Raw genomic sequence first — 22728 nt, forward strand, 5'->3', positions numbered from 1 at the left:
TTATTTACAATTTACTTTCAATCATATGATTAAATGTCTGCTTTTCTTGTTGTTTAATAGTACCTAAAAGCAGGTTCCTTGAAAGATCCTCTGCTAGATGATCATGGAGACTTCAACAGAATGTGCACAGCAATGAAGAAGATTGGCTTGGATGATGCAGAGAAGCTTGATCTTTTCAGAGTAGTAGCTGGTGTCCTTCACCTTGGAAATATTGATTTTGAGGAAGCTGGGAGCACTTCAGGTTCGATGAAATTTAATTATTATATTCTTTTTCTAAAATGGTGTAAATGTTTTTTTACTAGATGACTAATTGGGGTAAACTGCATACTACATTCTAAATCAAAATCCTGTTCAATATCTGCTCCATAGCTGAGGTTAATCTAACTGCCCAGGATCAACCTCATCTTTTTTCAAAGACCTGTTCCCTAACTTTATCAAAAAATTGTTCAGAAAACAGGTTTCCTGGAAAGTTTACTTTATCAAAAAATATACGAACACACCAATGCAGCCCTCCTGAAATTGTTCAGAAAGTAGGTTTCCTGGAAAGACTTTGGTAGGAGTCAGAAAAGGAATTTTGCATTTCTGTTTTATGAAAATTTACCGGTCATTCAATTTTAAAAAATTTCCTAGCTCGATTTTTGGCTCCTTTCACCAACATGTTTTGGCCTTAGAAACTCAGCTGCCTGTTGTTATTGTTTCAATTACTTTGGTATGGACAAATATGTTCCTTTTAGGAATTTTGGGGTGAGGGAAGAAAGTGCTACACTAAAAAGATATGTAATATAAGCAGCTTTATAATCTTAAAATTGGTAGAGAAGAGGGCATAGGGTAGCCAGGTCCCAAAAACCAGACACTTGGCAACCCTAGGTGGCCCCTGAACACAGAAGCCAAAAACTGGACTGTCCGGGTAAAATCCAGATGGGTGGCAACCCTATGCTATCCACTTCTCTTCCCCTTGCTCCATCCCCCATCTCCTTTCCTATCCCCACTGTCCCCTGCCCCATTCCACTCACCCACCCCCTGTCCCTTTCTCTTCCGCCTTCCCCTTTCCTCTCCTCAGCGTCTCCTGTGCCATCCCTTTCTCTTCCCTCTCTCTCCCTATTCCCCTTCCTCTCCTGACCCCATCCCCTTTTCTTTCCACACCGTCCTCTGTCCCCTCCTCCCTCCCCCTATCTTCCCTCTGCCCTATCCCATCCGCCTTACTTCTCCACTGCGTCTTCCCCCCCCATCCCACCCCATTGCCCTGCCCCCATGGCCACTCACCTTTGTTCAGAAACAGGACCCAGCACAGGTAGAAGAGAATGGCGATGGGCACTAGGACCCACGAGTCAGCATCCCGGAACTGCCAGCCTCAGCCAGGGAGAAGGAGCGAGCGGGATGGTACAGTGTGGGAAGGACAGAGCCTCCCTACCCCCTTCAACGCACTGTGCAGAGCAAGCATGGCTAGGCACTTGCAGAAATTGGGGGTGGAGGTCTGTGGGGGGTTAATGCCCTCGCAAACTATGTCCATGGCTGATGTGTGTTGATGACCCAGTGACTCCCCTGCCTGTGGTAACCAGACTTTTAGTGTCCGGTCAGCAGCGCTGACTGAACACTGCCAGGTTCCCATTTCAATCAGACCTTCCGGTCAAAAAACAGACAGCTGGCAGCCTTGAGCTAGAGCAGAGATAAATTGAAAGGTTGAGGGAGGGGAAGTAAGGAGCAACTGGGAAACTGATGATCTTACTATGCTGGTTAAGAGACTCTAAGTTCGGGTCTGTTTACCACTTTTGCTATCCTTGTTTCTTTAAATGTATGTGTGTGTTTATTTATTGCTGCTCTGTTTTTTGGACCAGACTTAAGAGAGCCCCAATCTTGATACACTCCGAATTTGCCCAGGATAGAAAAATTCTCTGTGTGGAATTGTGTATGTCTTATATGGCAAGATAGAGGGTTTTAAAAAAAAAAAAAATGTTCTTTCCTTCTCCACCTCCTGCTACCTGCATAACCAGGTCCATTTTTGTACAAATCAGTTAGAATGGGCATGTAGCGAGGAATGTTTACAATTATTATTAGAGGAGTGTAAATATAAATTGACTAGCTTCTGATTCCAGGCGTGAAGTGGGTGTGGAAAATGTGAAAGAACAGGAGTCTAGGAGAAGGCTGGGAAAGATGAGCATAGCAAGAGCTATTGCCTGGTCCTGTAATAGGGTGCTTAGGGGCAGGAAGTGGAGTGGGGTGAAGAAAGGAGACTAGTAGGGAGGAAGAGGAAGTTGCAAAGGCCAAAAGACATGGAAGTAGGACTGTCAAGGAGTGGGGAAGGCATGGAATATCTGAGTGCAGATTGTGCAGGGGAACACAGAAGAGCAGACTTCTTTTATTTAAACTTACAATTCAAACAGTTGTCTATTGTAAAATCTTTAAGAGCTCAAAGTTTAAAATGTGAGTAAAAGCCCCACCCATTGTACACACATACAGATATCTAATGGTCTTACTGAAACTTGCAAAAAGGTAGCCCAGTTGTGATGGACTATATATATTCTGCTGGAGCAGGACTCGACTCCTGAAGCGTGTTTACACCAACCTGATTTAAACTTTTGCAGCTAATTAAAAAAGCTGGGCAATTTCCGGTCAAAAACTTTTTGTTTATAAAAGTTATGTTTTAAAATGGCATTTCAGGGGAGTCCAGTTTAATCTCAACCATTACATTTCTTCACAAAACCACTAGCCTTTTAAAGAACTCAAATGTTTTAATGTTTGTCAATGAACAGTTAAGGGATTCTGGCAGTCCTCCACTAATTCTTCATCATTTGTGATTACCCTCACATTATTTCCACCTTGTTTCTAGAGTTCTAAGGGATAAAAAGTAGTCATTTATTTTTTGAAGATACAGACATTTTTACTAAGGAAAAATGCTGGAATTTTTTTATTCAAGGCATTGCTAAACTGTTGTGGCTTTATGAGCACATTCTAATTCAGCCTAGAAATAAGGCATACATTTTTAATACTGAGGATAATTAACAGTTGGAACAATTTACTTAAGGATGTGGTGGATTCTCTGACTTGAAAATCTTTAAATCAAAACTGGTTATCTTTCTAAGAGAAAAGCTATTGTTCAAACAGGTTTGGCCTTAAAATCTATTACTCTAATTATACTTTTCAGCATCATAAAACTTAGTAATGCTGAAAAGACCTTCACTGTGCATTTGTCAAAGAAAGCATTTAATGTAAGCCAGTGTCATTTCTGCCAAGTCAAGCCTTATTTTTCTTGTGCACCGTTCACAAGTTTATGGTTAACTAATCTCAGAGTTATCGCTCAAATGTTTAGTGCCACGTTTCTGAGGTAATAAAGTTTGATTTATTATTTGGCTTGTGGGGGAAAACTACTTCAGAAAGTAAAGGCAACAACCAGCAAGTGAAATAAGAACTAAGATATGTAATATATTTTACGAGTCTAACAGGATTATGGGTGATATATTTACAAACATAGGAATATTTTTAAAAAGTCTTTCAAAGCAGCTATTAAAATATATTCAAAAAGCAGTATTACAATAACTAGGTAGGGCGAGCATAAAATACTACAGTAAATTACCAAACGTAACATTTATTTCTCCAGCTCGCTTTCTAAGTTCTGAGATAATCCTTTTTTAAAGAGCTAGTAGTTTTCTATATCTTCAGTTTTTGGAACCAAGAAATTAATCCTTTGATGGTTGAACATTCTCTGGGTTACAAAAACTGATCTTTAGGTCCTTATTCCATGATATTTGACCACCCTATCCTCCACTCAAAGTAGATTCCATCCCAGATTAGCTTTCAGTTGTTTAGATTAATCCTTCTCTGTTATAATTTTTGCATTTTATTTTTGGAAATGTTTCTAACTTTTTTTCTGCGTGTGTGGAAAGCATGACTTGCCTTTTCATGCTGTGTTTTTTTTTCTTTCTGGTTCTGTTCTGCTCCTAGACTGCAGACTGGAGCTGTTTCTGTCATAGTGAAAAGGGGATTTGTGAATACTGAATTGACATACTGATATAACTTCTGTCTCACATCTCAGTAAATAGTATGTAATCACTAAATTATCATTGGTACAATTGATTGGTCTGACAATTCTGAGTTGATGCTTTTTTTTTTTAATATGTAGTATATGTTGTAATATCTTCCTTGTTCATTAGGTGGATGCATTCTGAAGAACAAATCTAGTCAGTCTTTAGAATACTGTGCAGAATTGCTAGGTTTGGATCAGGATGATCTGCGAGTCAGCTTAACCACCAGAGTCATGCTTACAACAGCAGGGGGCACCAAAGGAACAGTTATAAAGTAAGTTCAGAACATTCCACTGTTCAGCTGTCAATGCAGAAGCAGCCCATTTAAAAATAAATTGTAAAGGTGATTATATGTCTTTTTTTAATTAACAGCTCTTCATTGTTCAACACCCATCTGCTTGTCTGTAAACAATTTCTAAAACATGGACTTTGAGGCAGGATTTCTCACTTTTTCATTTCTTTAATAAGATAAATAGCCAACTTCCTGGTACCAAAGTGCTTGAAATAGTAAATAAAATATCTGTAGCCCCATGCCAATTTTCATTCTCTTGCCCCCACCTTCAACTATAGGAATTGGATACTATCTGTGTAACAAAAGTAGCAATTATGAACAAAAACTAGTTTTTGTTAATACAATGTATATGACATCACTGAAGTAAATTGTTTAGAGAATTCAGCCATTTGCTTATACATTTGAGAAAGTGCAAATGATCTTGGCACATGCTTTACAACTTTTAAGTACAAACAATCAATTTTAGCATAACAATGATTACTTAGAGGCTAAGGGTGAACATAGTGTTGTAGTTCAAAGTGTGAAGTACCTTTCATGATGCAGATGAAGGTAGCATGTAGGTAATGGTGATTGTACAGGTGTTTACAGTAGTTGGATTTTACTAAATGATCTAAAATGTGCCTGTGGCCTTTGTGTTCTTATATTTGTTTTCATTTTGAAGAGGGGGATTGCTTTACAATATTCTGATTTAAGTAATTTTTTTCAAAATAAATAAAAATTGACTTAAGTTTTGAATTCTTTTTTAAAACTATGTTTTAATGAAGTTAGCATTTAGTCTAAAATGTATAAAAGTAACCTGTTAAATCCATACTTTACACAGACAATTAGATATTTTAAGAAGCTTAACAAATATTCATGTAAGGGGACACTGGCACTGTTAATTTATACTAGGATTAAAACTTTAATATACAATTGCTATAATCTTGTTGGGAATGTCCTCCAGATTTTAAACTGTTTTTGTTTTAAAATATACTATTTTTTTGATTATCTGCAGAAAAATGGGTGATTTTTTTTTTTCCAGTTTCTCAATAACAAAGTTTGAACATTTACTGTTCAAGCAGTTAATTATTGTAGCAAATGGTGTTCACAGAACTGTGCATATGGCTGATGTTTATATGCATCATCAACAAGGACTTAAAGAAAACTGCACAGTTAGCTTTTGTTTCATTAGAAATGTTAGAAAAATAGAACAAGAGGACAAATTAAAACAGAAAGAAATGTGCTTTAGCTATTAAAAGGATACTGCAGTTACTTGATAAATAGTAATAATGTAGAATCATAGAAGATTAGGGTTGGAAGGGACCTTAGGAGATCATCTAGTCCAACCCCCCTGCTCAAAGCAGGACCAACCCCAACTAAATCCAGGGCTTTGTCAAGCCGCACCTTAAAAATCTCTAAGGATGGCGATTCCACCACCTCCCTAAGTAACCCATTCCAGTGCTTCAACACCCTCCTAGTGCAAAAGATTTTCCTAAAAAAATCCCCCACTGCAACTTGAGACCATTGCTCCTACTTCTGTCATCTACTACCACTGAAAACAGCCTAGTTCCATCCTCCTTGGAACCCCCTTTCAGGTAGTTAAAGGCTGCTATCAAATCCCCTCTCATTCTTCTCTTTTGCAGACTAAACAAGCCTAGTTCCCTTAGCCTGTCCTCATAATTGATGTGCTCCAGCCCCTTAATCATTTTTGTTGCCCTCCCTGGACTCTTTCCAATTTGTCCCCATCCTTTCTGTAGAGGGGGGCCCAAAATTGGACACTATATTCCAAATGAGGCCTCACCAGTACCTTTTTTAACATACATTAAAAAAATCAGTAGTTTCTTTTACAAGAAGTGCTTTTTATTACGTAGCCTTTTATTAAATATTTATATCATTTAAGGTTTAAAAGTTACTCATTACTATTGATATCTTTTTTTTCTATTATGTAGCACTAAATATTGTAATAATTTCATAAATAAAATAAGTGTTTTACATCTATGCAAAATAACAAATGATTTTGGAGCATGAGCAATAATTTCGTTTAACCTTTGTGCATCACATTATGGTCTTGAGTTACAGTTGAGCACTGAAGCAAGTTATTGAATGTACATTTATATTATATCATACTTCTGAGGTGAAAAGTTGATCTTAAAGCACTTGGGAGCACTGGATTTCTCTGGTCATACTCTGAACTTTAGGTATGTAATGGAGTGATGAGCACTGACGGCACCCAGTGCACAGGAAACTCATTATGCAAGTGAAGTGTTTTGGGTCATCAGCTACTTCAAACCTTAATGCTGAATGGAGAAAGAGTAGCTATTATGAAAATATTACTCAGTCACAACTGCCTGAGTTTCAGGATGAAATTGTACTCTCCTGACCACAATATGAATGTAGACAAATCTGCTGTTTGAACTGCTGCAGAGAGATAAGTAGGTGATACTGAGATCTGCTTCCCAACTGAAGGCTATTTAGAAGGTCTCCAGGCTTGAATTAATATACTAATGCTAACTCAGTATTCGAGGTCTCTGTTAAGACTGATTCTGTGCCCTGCAAAATATGTGTGCTCTCTAGCCTAATTCTGGTTCTCCTACTAATACCAATAAGTGGCTGTTCATTTGTGACCTTGCCTCTCATTTCTAGTTAGAATAAATTATTGGAATCTTTAGGCAGTGGCGTGAACACTTCATGCTGCTTGTCTTTGTGCATGAGAAGAAAGGGGACTCAATAGTGAGAACTTCAGGATGGTCAGAGCCGGAAAAAATTAAAATAGGATGGGAAATAGGAAGGGGGAATCTGTGAAGGAGTGTTCTAAATCCCCTGGAGCAGATAGGACCAGCTTTCCTCAAAATGTTTAAGAACATAAGAATTGCCATACTGGTACAGACCAAAGGTCCGTCTATCCCAGTATCCTGTCTCCAACAGTGGCCAGTACCAGAACTTCAGGGGGAATATATAGAAAAGGGCAATTATGGAAAGAGCCTGTCTTCTTCACCCAGCTTTTGGCAGTCAGACATTTAGGGTTGCCTCAAGCATGGGGATGGATCCTTGACCCTCTTGGCTAATAGCCATTGATGGTCCTCCATGAACTTATCTAGCTCCTGTTTTGAACCCGGTTATACTTTTGCCCATCACAACATCTCATGGCAATGAGTTGCACCTGTTAATTGTATTTAGTATGAAAAAATACTTCCTGTTGTTTGTATTAAACCTGCTTCCTATTAATTTCATCGGGTGACCCCTCAAGCATAGTTAGGAAGGGTAAATAACACTTCTCTATTCACTTTTTCCACACCATTCATGATTTTATAGGCTTTCTATCATATCCTCCCTTAGTATCTCTTTCTAAGATGAACAGCCCTAATCTTTTTAGTCTCTTCACATATGGAAGCTGTTCCAAATGTCATTATAGTGGTTCTTCTCTGAAAAATGACTGATAATGGTTTTCCAGATCAAATTTGCCTAAAATCATTACATTAAGCCCTCTGCTCCAGTGTTTTTCTCAAATTCTTCAGCTAAGAAAACCACACACTAATACACTTATCTCTTTTCCTTGTGTCTTATTGAATCCACAAAGAAAGCAGATGAGTGCACTAGATTTTCATGAAATAGTTAGGTTTTAACAGTGCAATAGTTTAAAAAATGATTTGTGAAACTTGTGTTTAATACTTACAATAATTAAACAGAAATGCTTTCTTCTAGTTTTAAAGAAACTGAATTCCTAAGAAATGTTTCTCCCTTTCGTAAGGGTGTTTTATATGTGAAAATAGAAGAAAGTAAGAATTAGTAGGTCACAATGAATAAATAGCTCAGCTGAAATGGCTCTGTTCAAAGCATAACTAAGGTTATGTTTTTCTGTGCACAAAAGAGCCAACAAGAAGCAGGAGGAGGATGTTGTTAAATGCTCTCTTCATGGATTTATTAAATACTAATCTGAAGTGTACATGCCAAGGAGACTTTTCAATGACACTAAATGTATATGTCCTTGTTAGTCTCCCTCAAAGAGCAAAATATTCACCTTGTTAGCTGATGTCTTGCAATGCATATCCAGAAAATCTATAGATAGAAATCATATGTTCATATAAAATATCTGATGTTTCTCTCAAAATTAATGCACATTGGTAGCTTCAGTTGCTCAGTTTTTCTCCCTCCATGCATCCTTTGAAACAATAACTGCTAGGTGATCTACTTGGAGAAGAGGATACAGTGTAAAATGTTTAAATTGCATCATTCTAGCTCCTTATGCTTGGAGTAAAACCACATGTGCAAAATGAATTTCATGATAGTAGTTGTCTTTGTTGAAAATACATTTGGAAGAGTAGTAATTTTATTATTTCTCTTCTTATTCATTCTAGCAGTTAATAGGATTTAATTTTTCTCAGTGTTAATAAGACTGCATGTAATCTGTGTATTTATATAGTGCCTTTTGTTGGGTACATGTCATTGTATTTTTAAAGCAGTGGATTATAACCTAGAGCTCACAAACCATAGGCAGTTGGCACTACTACTCTCAATCTAGATCTGATTTTGGATCACAAAAACATCTCCCTCCATAGTTTGATACAGGGAGCTCTCATCAATTGACCCATACTGTAGAAAATACTCTTGCTCTATCCCAGGAGTCAGAAAATGTGGGGGAAGGTATTCTTCCCTTTTCTTCTAGAAGTATGGACAGTGGGGAGGAAAGCAAAAAGTGCAAAGAAAAAGGAAAATGCTTTTCCTTCTTAGCAACCAAGAGAAGAGAAGAAAAAGATCACTCTCACACTTTCTGCTCGGCAGGACCTGAGAAAGGAGAGGTAGGGAGGGAAGAAAGTAAGTAGTATGATGATATTGCATCATTACTCTGTGTCAGTATGTAATAACGCTCCACCACTTTCCATCATCTCAATGCAATGTCAGGATGCTATATCATAATGATTTTGTGCGTTTTAAATTGTGAAAAATGCATTTGTAAAACCAGATTCCTCTCTTTCCAGGGTTTTTTTTCTGTTTGCAATAAGCGCTTACAATAATTAAATTTTGAGCAGTCCTGGAATTAACATTGCTGCAGTAGTTCGGTCTTTAGCAAGTTTAATATTTTTAATAGAATAAATATCATAGCCAGGGGTATGTACAAGGCGGGGGGGAGAGGGGGGACCAGCAGGGGCCTGGGGCTTCCCAACAATTGTCGGGGACACAAAACTCTTCCCAACCCCGGCATGGCAGGGAGGTGGGGGTGGGGGAGGGAGGGAATAGCAAGCTTCTCCTGGGACGGGGATGTGTGGTACAGAACGTGCCTCTCTCAAAAGGGGTCATAATTAAATTTCTGCAAGCACCCCTGACCATAGCAATTTAGCTACACATATTAATAGTTTTAACTTCTCAGTTTTTCATCACACTTAACATACTTTCTAGCTAAAACAATTAAATCCATAAATAATTACGGTATTCTGGATTATATAAGAGATCTGCTGTTGACATGAATTGTTGTCAGGATTACCAGGCTGATCTCTTAAATATATCAAAAGGAAATGTAAAAGTACCTTGCCTCTATTTATAAGGTCCTGTCAGTACTTGTTATCCTAAGATAAATCAGGAGATGCTTAGTGGAAGAAAAGATTCTTTTAAGGCTAATTGCTATCTACCGTAATGTAGCTGCTGTTGTCCTTAATGAATGGAGTCTTTGCTTCCCTAATTTATCATTTAAGATAGAAAGTGATCTCATGCATTAGAAGGACTGTTTTTGAAAACAACTTTTTTTCCGACTGAATATAGTGCTTGTGAAAGGAGACTAATGCTGCTATGGATATACAGAACTAGTATAACATGGACAGCTGCACTGTGTAAGCTTTCCCACTCTGGCCTGCCAGTTCTTCTCAACCCTGACTGAAAGAGGGCTACGTGTATGGATGATAGCGTAGTTAATGCTGCATAATTATAATATCCTTCACCTCTGACCTGGATGTCAACTGCAAATGTTTTAGCTATGATGTCTGGAGGGGCTGGGGCTAAGTGGATTCTTGTCGATTTGTAAAGCTCCATATTCCAATACCACTGCCTTTAGCCATTCAGTCCATCCCACTTCATTCCTGATCCTTTTTAACACAAAGACATATAGTTCTGGTAAGAAAAATTAAATTCCATGCCTCTCTTACCCTGCACAAAATTGTAGTAGCCATTATCAGCAAAGCGATGTCAATATTTTCATTCTAATTTTTTTTTTAAAAGAGGTATTATAGCTTTTTTTTTTTTTTTTTTTTTTTTTTTTTTTTTTTGCTGGGTCCTTAAAATTCCATTGCAATATTTTGGTCTTCTAAGCACCTGATCCTGCATGCTGAAGGTCGTGGGAGTTTTTCAGTTCGATTCATAGGCAGCAGAACTGGGGCTTTGAGCGTGTTTGGGTTTTTTACCGTATGCTAAAAAATCTTTTTCCATATTTGACTTTTAGTGAAGCTAAAAGTTTCCTTGTTCCTTGTGCCTTTTCCCACACATGTACATTCGTTTCTAGTCAAAAAAATGTAACTGACTGTTTTATGGATTCCTGTAGGTATATCTACATTTTTGTGATGTCCGTATGATATAATATTCTTATTATAATTGTTCTTATGTAATTTTTCATATGTAAATCTTTCAAAGGGCTTTGAAAAGACTTACTTTCTCAGGAGATTAGATAGCTACTTCATAAAACCAAAAGGGTAAATAAACATTTTAAAATACATTTAAACATAGATTTACTTAACTGGCTTACAGATTTACCCCGTATGCTTGGAACCTTTTTGATCATGTATTTCATAACATTTGAGGTCATGAACTACTTTTTAAACAAAACAAAACAAAACAAAACAAAAAAAATGAAGTTGTGGAATACTTATAAAAGCACATTGCAGTGGAAAGGCGGATAATTAAAAGAGGAAAACCCAAAGGCTATTCAAAAGTATCTTCCTTTTTTAACATATAAACAAATTGTCCTTTATATTTAGGTTTGTGTCCAGCCTCCCACACCCCCAATAACTGATGAACAGATATCCTAGTGTTTGTAAAAACATAGTAAACTGTAATAAATAAATACAAAATAAATCAAAAAATGAAATCATGATGGCAGCTAATAAATACTTTGTTACAGTGAAGTGCATTTATTTATTTTATTGGCTTTTCTATGGCACTTATCACTATGGTATTTGAGCACCTCACAAGCATAAATGAGTTTATCCTCAGGACAGTCCTATGAGGTAGGAAAGATTATCTGTGTTTTACAGCGATGGTAGTTAGGCACACACTGATTGAATTACCCAGGATCGCACAAGAAGGCTGTGTCTGAATTGGGACTAGATCATAAATTTTCAGTGTTCTAGTCCAGTGCCTTAACCAAAAGATTTTCTCCTCCATCCTTGCAGTCTCAAGTGCTTAACATTGAAGAGATTCTGAAACTTAATGATGTCTGTGTTTTTTTTAATTTTTTTTATAGGGTACCCTTGAAAGTAGAACAAGCAAACAATGCACGTGATGCCTTGGCTAAAACTGTATATAGTCGTCTCTTTGATCATGTGGTAAACAGAGTAAACCAGTGTTTTCCATTTGAGACTTCTTCTTTCTTCATTGGAGTTCTAGATATAGCTGGTTTTGGTAAGTGCACTTTTTTTTTTTTTTTAACCAGTGTCGTGTTTCCCAGATAGTTTAATCAGTTCTACCTATTCTACTGCTATCAGAGATGCAGTGACTCATAGGTGATATTGTTGTAGAAAGTTCTTGGATTCTCTTGTCCTTTATCATTCCTGTGTGTGTGTGTGCGCGCGTGTGTGTGTGTGTGTGTGTGTGTGTGTGTGTGTGCGCGCGCGCGTGCCTACAAGAATGTTAATGGACAAGGGTAGGCACAGTGGTATATTAAAGAGAGAGTGGACACTACTCAGATAATTCTGAGATGTGAAAGTGTAGGGGAGTTTTAGAGATTCTGTTAACATCTTGATAATCACAACAGTGAATGTGAAGCTGGACAGTTTTGTTTGTTTGAAACTGGACTTCAGACTACTGGGATTTCTACACAGACACCACTTTTTCCTGTGAGAAGTTCTGTCCAGCCTGTGCAGTTTAAGTCCAAGAAAGTTCCCAGATTAGGCTTGGCAGAATTTGATTTTTATAATTTTGGTGGATAATATAGATGTTTATTTTTAAGCATTATTTTCAGTTTTCATTGATTTGAAGGTTCACAAATGTGGGAAGTTATTGCAGGGGTGGTGGTCATACAATAATTATTTAATGATGCTGAGATTTCAAAAGTTACAGCTTTATAACCATTAAAACAAATTGTCAGCATCACATGGCAAAATATACAAAATAAATGCTCTTAAGTTTTTAAGTAGCATTTTTCTTCCTTTGCCTATCTGTAAATTTTGATTTTTATCTATGGAAATATTTTTTCATCCTGGGGGTGGGGGGTGGTGTGTGTGTGTGTGTGTGTGTGATTTAATTACATCTACCAACATCTACTGATAAAAAAATCTGATCCTTCTCAGTCTTTCTGTGACTCTCTCTTTTTTTTAACAGCAGGACTTGACTACTCACTATTCTGAGGGGAGCCTTCCTCCTTGGAGGTGTCAGTATAAAGCTGTACTGAGCTGCCCAAGCCTTCTTTATTCCTTGTGTGTGATCTGATTCTGGACCACCAATGAGATCAGGAGAAGTGTTGAATGTGCTGATGATTTCTCATACCATCTTAGGGGGAGTGGAGTATACTGAGTGATGTGCAGATGAAGAAGAGACTGAATTAAGCCATGGTCTCCTGGTTGATTTTTCCATAACAGAGCTGGACTGTTGGGCTCTAATTGTCTCCTGCAAATGGAAGGAGGCACATTTTCCCATAATTCTTGGGACATCTATCCCATCACATAGGTTTGTTGAGATTTAGAGTAAGGCATGGTTCCTGGACTGTGAAAACCGCTCAAAGAAAGGGGATCCAACAGCAGTGATGGCCCGAGGAGCCTCTGGTGGTATGGCTCTTGTAGGGGCTGTGCATTGAAGTAGCTGCAGGATGGCAAGTGGTAGCATGGAGGCCAGAGCCTTGTTCCACTGCATTCTTGCTGTGTACAATAGTAGTAGTAACTTGAATTGCGCAGTATGAGACCTAAATATAACTGTCTGCAAGTTGTTGGTGCCGGACACATGATCTTTCACATCCTTTCTATTTCTGGTTTATACCCATCTTATTACAACTTACAATGAGACTCAGTAAAACCATTTCATTGAATCTGATTGTCATGGATCTGAACAAAAGTGTTGATTGTGAAAGTGTTAACTCTATGAATCTTCCCTGCCCCCAAACACCGTATAACTAAATTCTCAGAATACTGACTTATCACAGTTCAAAGCAATTTAACATTTTATTTTTCAGAATATTTCGAACACAACAGTTTTGAACAGTTTTGTATTAACTACTGTAATGAAAAGCTGCAACAATTCTTCAATGAAAGAATTCTGAAAGAGGTAATTTATATCACACTTCATGTCTGAGTAACCCACTGACTTTTCTGAAAAGAAAAGTAAGATAAGGATATATGAAATAGCAATGCTTTCGGTACATTTTGTTCATTTTCCTTTTAATTAAAATTAAAGAACTTTGTGTTATAGTATAGAAGCAGGTGTATGCTTGAGAAGTGTAGTTTGCTCTTGGTTTAAGCATTCTTCACGTGTTGAATATGTTAAATTCTTTCCCAGTCTAAGAGTTGGTTGATGCTTTGTTCATCATAGGGAACATACATTAAGAGCAGTGCTCCTGAGATCTTCCTGCATGAAGCAATTATTAGGATGTGTTAGCATCTAGGTGCCAGAGGCAGTATAAACATACAATGGAAACAGTCTTGGATCTGAAGACTTTACAATCTGAGTATGAGATTGTAGGCAACAGATGGGGAGGGGTCACAAGAAAACAATGACATACTAGTCAGTGTGATAAACTGGTCACAGCACACCAAATGCCTAACCATTGTTTAGCGTCGGCTTCATGGAAGAGAAGATTTCTCAGGAGAAATCTGAAAGAGGACTATGAGGTGAAATGCATCTAAAATGACTATGAGGTCTAAAATGCACTACTTTTGTGGTTTTCCTTGTCTTCTCTGTGCAAAACGATTGAGAGTTCAGAGGCTTCTACTAAATTGCCCGTGACTGCACAGGGTTTTTTTGGCACTACTGCAGCTGTCCTGCTTAGCTTTCAGAATTCCACAAGCTCTCAGTTAGCAATCTTTGAGGAGAAAGTATTTCTTATCAAATTCGAACCATTCTCAACGGTGTAGTGCTCATGAAATCAGTATGTTTGAAATTGATCTAGGACTTCAAAGTAGTCAATAAAAACTAAAATAACACTTTTGTGTTCAGATTGCACTTCTGCTGCATATTGAAAAGGCTTTGTTGAAAACCAGTATGATTGGATAAACTACTGGTTGCACTCTGAAAAGGACCATTGGTACTGGGGCTCAGACAACCCAAGAAGGGCAAGACTCCGAAACAGCTCCTTATCTTGTCTCTGTCCATTATATTCAAGAGCTAGGTAGGAAAGGAAGAAGAGCATGAGAGGTCAAAGCAGTTTTATCATATTACTAAGGAAGAAAAGTGAGGAGTTAGAAAAGGCTCCCCTGAACATTGGATTAACTGAGCTAGGTTTTTTTAGAAGCTCAGAGCAAGAAAGAATCTGGCTGTTTGGGCACAGTTTCATCCCTTTAATTTTAATTTTAGTTTAATTTTAGGACTGTGTTGACTTGTGATCTGAGAACATCTGATACATCAGTCACTGAAAGAGAATATCAAACTCCACCATGCAATCAGAAAAGTGACTTTGTAATCATGGTTTAAGAACTTCTGGATGAACTTCCAGATATAGATGTTTTCAGAAAAATTGCATCGGTGACTAAAATTGTTGGAAAAATCAGGTTTTCATCACACTTGTGAGAGAAGTGATTTTCTTGTCTGAGTGCCCTTTTCCTTCAGTATGACAGGAACATTAAGAAAATACTTCAAATTCCAAGGCTCAAAAGCTTTTTAAAAATCTTGTGGTCACTATAATGGCATTTAATCACCTACAAACATCTTTAGCTTTTGGAGTTCTTGGATTCCCTTTTGGAATAGATGTTTTCCTGATTAGTGTGAGATTATATGAAGATAGCTGTGCTTGGAGCTAATATTTGTATCAGTCTTACTAGCTGTGTTTAAGTTTAATGTACTCCCTTTATAAGTCTCACTAATTTATTTATAGTTATAAGCACTTTCAAAAAAAATTCAAAGCTAACAGCAACTCTAAAATTCTTTGGGGTTCAATTTTGTGGTAATCCTTTTTTTCCTGGAAACCTCACTTTTTTCCCCTCACTTTTTTTTTTTTTTTTTTTTGGCGATTGAAGTTAGAAGGGACATACCAGCTTTACTCTTGAAGGTGAAATAAAAGTTTGACATCTCTGCAGAATGGTAGTTTCAGAGAACAGTTACATATAACTAATTTTTACTTCTTTATAAAGTGCACAGTGGAAAAGGAATCACTTTATCCTAGAAAATAAAGCATACTAGAAAACTAGGTAAAAGGTCATGTTTTAGATTATAGAGAGTAGCATTTTCTGAGCTAATTGCTGTTGTTCCCACAATTACCTTGAAGATGTACCAAAGTCAAACAGCTTCTTTTATTCTTTTAAATGTTAAACTATTGTTGACAGTGCTTTTCTTCAAAGTTTGGGTGCTATTTTATCTGCTTCACCTGTCACATATGCTGGGTTAAAACCTATCTGGCCAAAGGAAAGATTATATATTTAGCAATACACCTAGCAATCTACTACAGACACAAATTTGCTAAGACAGGGGAATAGTAAGGCAATAAAATAAGCTGTTCTCTGCCTGCTAATGTAAGTGGTTGAAAGAATATTTAGTTAAAATTACAATACCTCAAAAAACAGTGATTTATGCATACTCAGGGCTGCAAGCTTTGTGTAAATAAAAGTACCGTTTGAGTGTACAGTCATATAATTTTAAGTTTGAAGACTTTTTTGGTTGGGTTTCATTTAGTGACTTATAAAGTGAGATGGCTTTAGGGTTTGTTACTACATTTCAATGAAAGATAATATTGTGGAGCGAGGATGATCTCTCCAAAATATAGCTAAAGTTTAATTGTTTCTCTTAAAAGCCCTATCTGAATGCCTAAGAACATAATGCCCATTCTGGGTCAGACCAATGGTCCAACTAGCCCAATGTCCTGTCTTGTGACAGTGGCCAATGCCAAGTGCTTCAGAGGGAATGAACAGAACAGGCAATCATCAAGTCAGCCATTCCCAGCCTCCGGCAAACAGCAATCCCTGCCTATCGTGACTAATAGCCATTGATCGAACTATCCTTCATGAACTTATTTAGTTCTTTTTTGAACCCCATTTTAGTCTTGGCCTTCACAATATCCTCTGGCATGGAGTTCCACAGTTTGGTTGTGTGTTGTGTGAAGAAATACTTCCTTTTGTTCATTTTAAGCCTGCTGCCTATTAATTTCATTTGGTGACCCCTAATTTTTATGTTATGAGAAGGAGTTTATAACACTTCCCTTATTACTTTCTCCACACCTGTCATGATTTTATAGACCTCTATCATGTCCCCTTTTAGTTGTCTCTTTTTCAAGCTGAAAAGTCCCAGTCTTATTAATCTCTCTGCATACGGAAGCTTTTCCATACCCCTAATCATTTTCTGTACCTTTTCCAATTTCAATTTTTTGAGATGGGGTGACAAGACCAACATGCAGTATTCAAGATATGGACATACAATGGATTTATAAAGAGGCAATATGATATTTTCTGTCTTATCTATCTCTTTCCTAATGATTCCCAACTTTCTATTAGCTTTTTTGACTGCCTCTGCACATTGAATGAATGTTTTCAGAGAACTATCCACACTGACTCCAAGATCTTTCTTGAGTGGTAACAGCTAATTTAGACCCCATCATTTTTATGTATAGTTGAGATTGTTTTCCAGTGTGCTTTACTTTGCATTTATCAACACTGAATTTCATCTGCCTCCCTCTAATTTTGTCAGAAGTAAATCAGTCTGACTGAATGTCTGGCGACATATAGGAATTGTGTTTTGTCTGAAGTTTGAGGAGTTATAGGACAAGACATTTGCAAGACCAGAATTTTGAAAACATGAGTTCACAGCCCCTGAAAAGTACCTTAACTATTTTTTCTATTTCATATCTTTAAAACAGCTTGACATAGAAACTCTAAACTTAATTTATTCTGTTATTCTTATTGATACCTTTATCTATTTTTGTACAGTCTAGATGAATTTTGGAGTTACCTGAAATGTTTACTGTGAACCTGTGGGAATTCCTATGAATACCTCAAACTCTACAACCTGTGTGTGGAGTTTTTGGTGTCTGGAGCCACTGCCTTTGAATTTTAATTTGTAAACATACTGGCTGAAAATTTGGAAATAAAGATATAAACATCCATAGGTGAGCCAGTAGGGATTCTACAGAGTCAATTGTATCCTGGCACCAGCTACTTTCTTGATGGATAGTTTATTCCCAAGATGTCTTGCATCTTTTAAGAAGGGTTATGCTTCTTCTAATTCTATGAAAGGGATTCTAGTACTTCCTTCTCCACATCTGCATTAACAGAGCTAGTTCAGTGGATATCAGAAGGTTCATTTCTTATATCAGGAGCAGACATTGGCTTTAGAATCAGAGCAAATGTATTTATAACACCTCCTAAGCTTCGAGGTCATTGACAACTTCGTCTTTTCCTACTTGTCCACTCCCTTCTCTTATCACATTGTCCCCACCTTCTGTGTTTTGCTAAAGATGCCAACCTGGTCCACTTGTGGGCTAGACAGTATGTGGGCTTCCCTTTTGCTTAGGACCACTGTCCCTAACATGTTCAATGGAGTTTCATATGTAACACCTTCGTTGACTGTCCTCTTGTGAACAGGGTCTGTAAATGTGATTATCAGGATGGGAGTTGGTTCTGGGAAGGTGAGTGTCTGTGTTCCCAACCTCCCCCCTTTCCTGAGGTAAAACGGGGTCTCCCCATTACACTAGGCTTTTTGCCCTTCTCTTTGTGGCTTCCACACACTGGATGCTCTGGCTTGTTCATAGGAAACAGCCAGATCAGCTGCTTCCTTTACAGAACCTAAAGTTTTATCCCAAATGGCTTCTCTGATGTCAGAGCATATGCTCAGTAACTGTTCTTGTGCAAAGAGGTCAAATAACTGACCATAATCAGCCTCTTTCCCCTTTGCTCATCAGATCACATGTTTTATACACACATTCTCTGGGACTCATCACCTTTTTGGAGGTTTCTAAAACTCACCCTGTACACTTCAAGAGTCATATGAAACATTTGCAACACAGCTTTTTAAAATTCAACATACTTCAAACCATGTTCCATTTCCACTTCATTAAACACAATTATGCTTTACTCAAGAGCTTTGCAACCGCAGTGAGGAGTTTCTGGGCTTCTGGAATTTTATGTAATTTTCACAGTTTTTCAAAAGTACTGAAGTATTCTTCAGAGCAAACTGATTCGTTGGACTCAGGGGATAATTTATCTCAACTGAGTGTTCCTCGTGGGGAGGGAACACTTGGGACCCAGGGGACCTGTCCAGACTTTTCCTACCAGCTCAGGTTATGCTGTCTTTCCTTCTCTTTTTCTTGGGCTTTTCTCTTTTTATGTTACATGATTCTTTGGAGGGCAGCTGTCTCCTCTTCCAGAATTCGCTGGTGTGCTGCTCCTTGCTGTTATCTTTCTGCCTCCCACTCTCTGGGTCTCCTTTCAATGTCTCACTCCTGGCATTCATGCACTGCTATTACAGCTGCTTGTTCTTTATCTTTCTGTTCAGTCTCCAGTCTGGCTATTTCTAATTTCATAGACGTTTTGTTGTTGCTCCTTTTTTATACTTCTTTTGGTTCTCTTTTTTTTTTTGTCGGAGACTAACAGAAAAACAATAAACTGTACACTTTTTTTTACTGTTCCCAGCCTTCTCACTCTGAATCACTTAAAAATCTACTTTATCAGTGCTTGAAACTCTGTCAACCAGTAAACTGTGTGTAAATCCTGTTCAGACTACACCACTGTGACATTCTGCTCAGGACACCCAGAACTGTAAACCACTGTTTTACCCCTCTGCCTCAGCAAGTGAGAGCTGTGCTGTTGCTAAGATATGTGTCAGCTCTCTGACATTCCAGCCTGTCTGTCTTGCCAGCAAATTCCTCGAGAACCTGCCAGTCTAAACCTTGTCTTATAGGTAACAATTAGTGAACTCCAGTTCTGGAGTTCCCCAGAGATGTCTCTCACTCTGAGTTCACGGCTTCCAAAGAGACGGAGCATATATCAGCCTGTTAGCTGAAGATTCTCACTTTACTTCAATATAACAACACTGATATGGTTTATAGTAAAAGAATAAGCTTGTTTATAAAGAACAGAGATTTAAATGATACTAAGCAAGAGAAAAAGAGACAGATATAGTTGCAAACAAAACATTTTCTAGTATCTAAAACTTAATTTTAGCAAGTTACAATCTTTGCCTATGCAATTTTCTCATTTACATCAAGTTACCAACATATTTGCCTCAGATCCAACTTTCCAACTTTCCAACTTTCATGGGCTCAGAGAGTGCTGTTCCCTAAATGATAGATAACTAAAATGTCTTTTTTTTCTCCCCTTTTATTTCCCAAAATCTATTGTGTCTGCCTCAAGAGCAGGAAGGCTTCCTGGGGTGCAGATCCCCCTCTTCTCCCCAACATGCTTACTAAATCATCTCCTTTGCCACTAGTTAGGTTGATGGCTTTGTTTACTTTATATGTAAATGTACTTTCCTTGTCCTCTGCCTGTATTCAAGCCAGTAAAACATGTCAATCCACATTCCTTTCTCTAGGCTTTGCCTAGCTTGGTGTATGCACTGCCTCCCAAACACAGTTGAAGCCCATATATTTCCAGCACACACACACAACTCTTTTTATATAGTCTGTACGTACATCACACAATGATTTTTGGGAATAGTGTGTCACCAGTGTGTTTACATATGATACCTTACATGACACCTTTTATATGTATATTGTGACACCTGTGTGTTGTGAGTAGTGAATGTGTCAGACCTGATAGGAGTTACATTATGGTGAGTGCTCTGCCATTTGGCATTGAAGGTCTCCCAGAGTCATAACTTGTTGGTTAACTTTTCATGTAATCACCTCTGTGCCTTCTACTTTGATGTCCCTTTTTCATGGAAGAAGAATAGGTCCACAATCCTGTTTGTTTGAGTCCTATGGTTGCTGTTGTAATCTAAAGGGTAATAAAAGCACATTTGAGATATGTTTATTGCTCCCAATTGAATTTTCAAATAGAAAAATTTAACTTTGCAGTTTATTGTCCAGAGTGACCTGCAGCTATGTCTGGGAAGTATTTAAAAAATACATTTGAGTTTGGAAAAAAAAAGCATATTTTTAAAAAGGGGAGGGGGAGCAGGTAGGGACAAAGGTGGCGAGTGGGAAGAATGATTGAGTCTTAGTCTATTTTATAGAATTTTAGAACTTAGAAATTGGAAAAAAAAACAAAAAAAAACCCTTGTAAGTTTCATTAAAATGTTTTGTTACCTTTTTTTAAAAACCAAAACATCTTCATTTTTTTAACCTCCATGAGACATCTCCCACCACAATTTGGGTGGCTGAAGGCACAAAGTTGCTTAATGAACAAGTAAAACATGTCTTAATGTTGTTTTCTGAAATATATTTCTGAAATTTTAAGAAATTTAAGAATTTAATTTAATTTAAGAAATTAAAAATGTTTTTTGTGGTGCTAGTTGTATGTGATTTTTAGAACCACTTCACATGTCATTAAGAATCACAGCACAAGAGACACATTTCTGATCATCAGAATGCTCAAAATGGCACTTACACCTTCTGCATAGGGTATTTTATGTTTTAAAGGAGAAAAGATCATAACTTTCTCATCAGTCTTGTTGTGGCATTCTAAACTGGGATTCAAGCTTCTTAAAATGTTTTTGTATTCATTTTAGGAAATTATTTTTATCAAGGATATATTGGGTGGACCTTTTACAAATTCTTGAATATGTTTGAAAGTAATCAAGTAACCCTGCTACGAAACCAGAAATAAATTAAATTAAAAGATCAGTTTTTCCTGTTAATTATTTTTCACAAAGTGCTGAACTCCAAATGATTCTAACATTTGAAAGTAATATTCTCAAACCAAATATGTACATCTTACTGAAGTACTTTATCCTCATTTACCTAAAATGCATGTTTGTATTGTTAGTATTAAGGAAATGGAATTGGGACTATATTAAGCTATATCCAAGCACTTTAAAATCTCATGTTTGTTTGTTCATTGTCATTATAGAAGTTAAAATTGTCTCTTCTGGTGAATGAGAAAATCTGTGGTAAACTGTATTTTCTCCTAAATAATTATTTTACTTTTTCTGTTTTAGGAACAAGAACTTTACCAGAAAGAAGGTCTGGGAGTCAATGAAGTGCACTATGTAGATAATCAGGATTGTATAGGTATGTACCTGAAAAAAATTGATACTGTTTCTTTAAAATGTTATGGTCCTGGAGCATAGTGGCTTTCAATAGAATAGACAAAATATGTTAAGTAATTTAGTAATTTTGTCATATCAGTAACCATCTCAGCATTGTGGATCTTTCTGTGGGGTTTTAGTCCCTGATACTGCAACTGTGTCTATATGGGCGCAGAGGTGTCTGTTCACTGATGCAGTTGCAAGGTTGGGGCTGTATTTATTTTATTGTGGCCATTGTAGCAGATGACCTGCACCTCTCTAAGTGCTGTCTACTTCTGCCCACTGAGTTGTTCCTACACAGGGTTGAAGGGGGAGATTTCATCAGAGCTTCTGCAAGTTTGTTTTTGCAGAGAGTAGTCCCAGAGTTCTGGCAGAAATTAATTCAGGGAAGATTCTTCTGCCCTATGTATATAATAGTAACTCTTAGAACCCAAATTAGTGATGGAGTCTCATTGTGCTAGGCGCATATAAGTAAATACTCAAACATAGTACTTGCCTTGAAGAATTTATGATCTGAGAGTGGTGAACACGTGGAATTTTCCGAGTAAATTAATCAAAAGCAGATTGTGTGAGGTATACTGAGTAATAGTTTTGTGGTGTGAGGCAATTAAAAGATGTGTGAACCAAAGCAGAGATATTTGTATATTTGGAAATAAAGGGGGCCTTCCTTTAAGTTTTGTCAGATTTTTTTTTCCTTTCCACTTGTTACTTGAACAAAAAAAGTAATGACCTAAAATGTATCCTATTATTACTGAAGTATAACGTTAGACTATGATCTCAAAAACTAAATTAACATTTCTAAGGCAGGTGTTTAGAACTGCAAGCTCTTTGGGGATGGGAACTATAGGATCCTGGTCCATGACTGCAGCTTCTAGGCACTACTGCAAGACAAAAATAATTGATGATAATCGTAGCGAGGGTCCT

At 37.3% G+C, this 22728-nt stretch overlaps 1 protein-coding gene across 1 annotated transcript in view; it reads left to right on the forward strand.

Annotated features, from left to right (window-relative positions):
* MYO6 (myosin VI) overlaps positions 1–22728 on the forward strand; it is a 116612-nt gene that overhangs the window by 43804 nt on the left and 50080 nt on the right. The window contains 5 exon segments of the mRNA XM_067532704.1: positions 61–241; positions 4149–4293; positions 11735–11892; positions 13655–13746; positions 21715–21787. Coding sequence (XP_067388805.1) covers positions 61–241; positions 4149–4293; positions 11735–11892; positions 13655–13746; positions 21715–21787 — 649 coding nt within the window.

This window comes from Emydura macquarii, unplaced genomic scaffold (genome assembly GCF_026122565.2).
Source record: "Emydura macquarii macquarii isolate MOO-44397 ecotype Brisbane River unplaced genomic scaffold, CSIRO-AGI_Emac_v2 contig_3295, whole genome shotgun sequence".
Lineage (NCBI taxonomy): Eukaryota > Metazoa > Chordata > Testudines > Chelidae > Emydura > Emydura macquarii.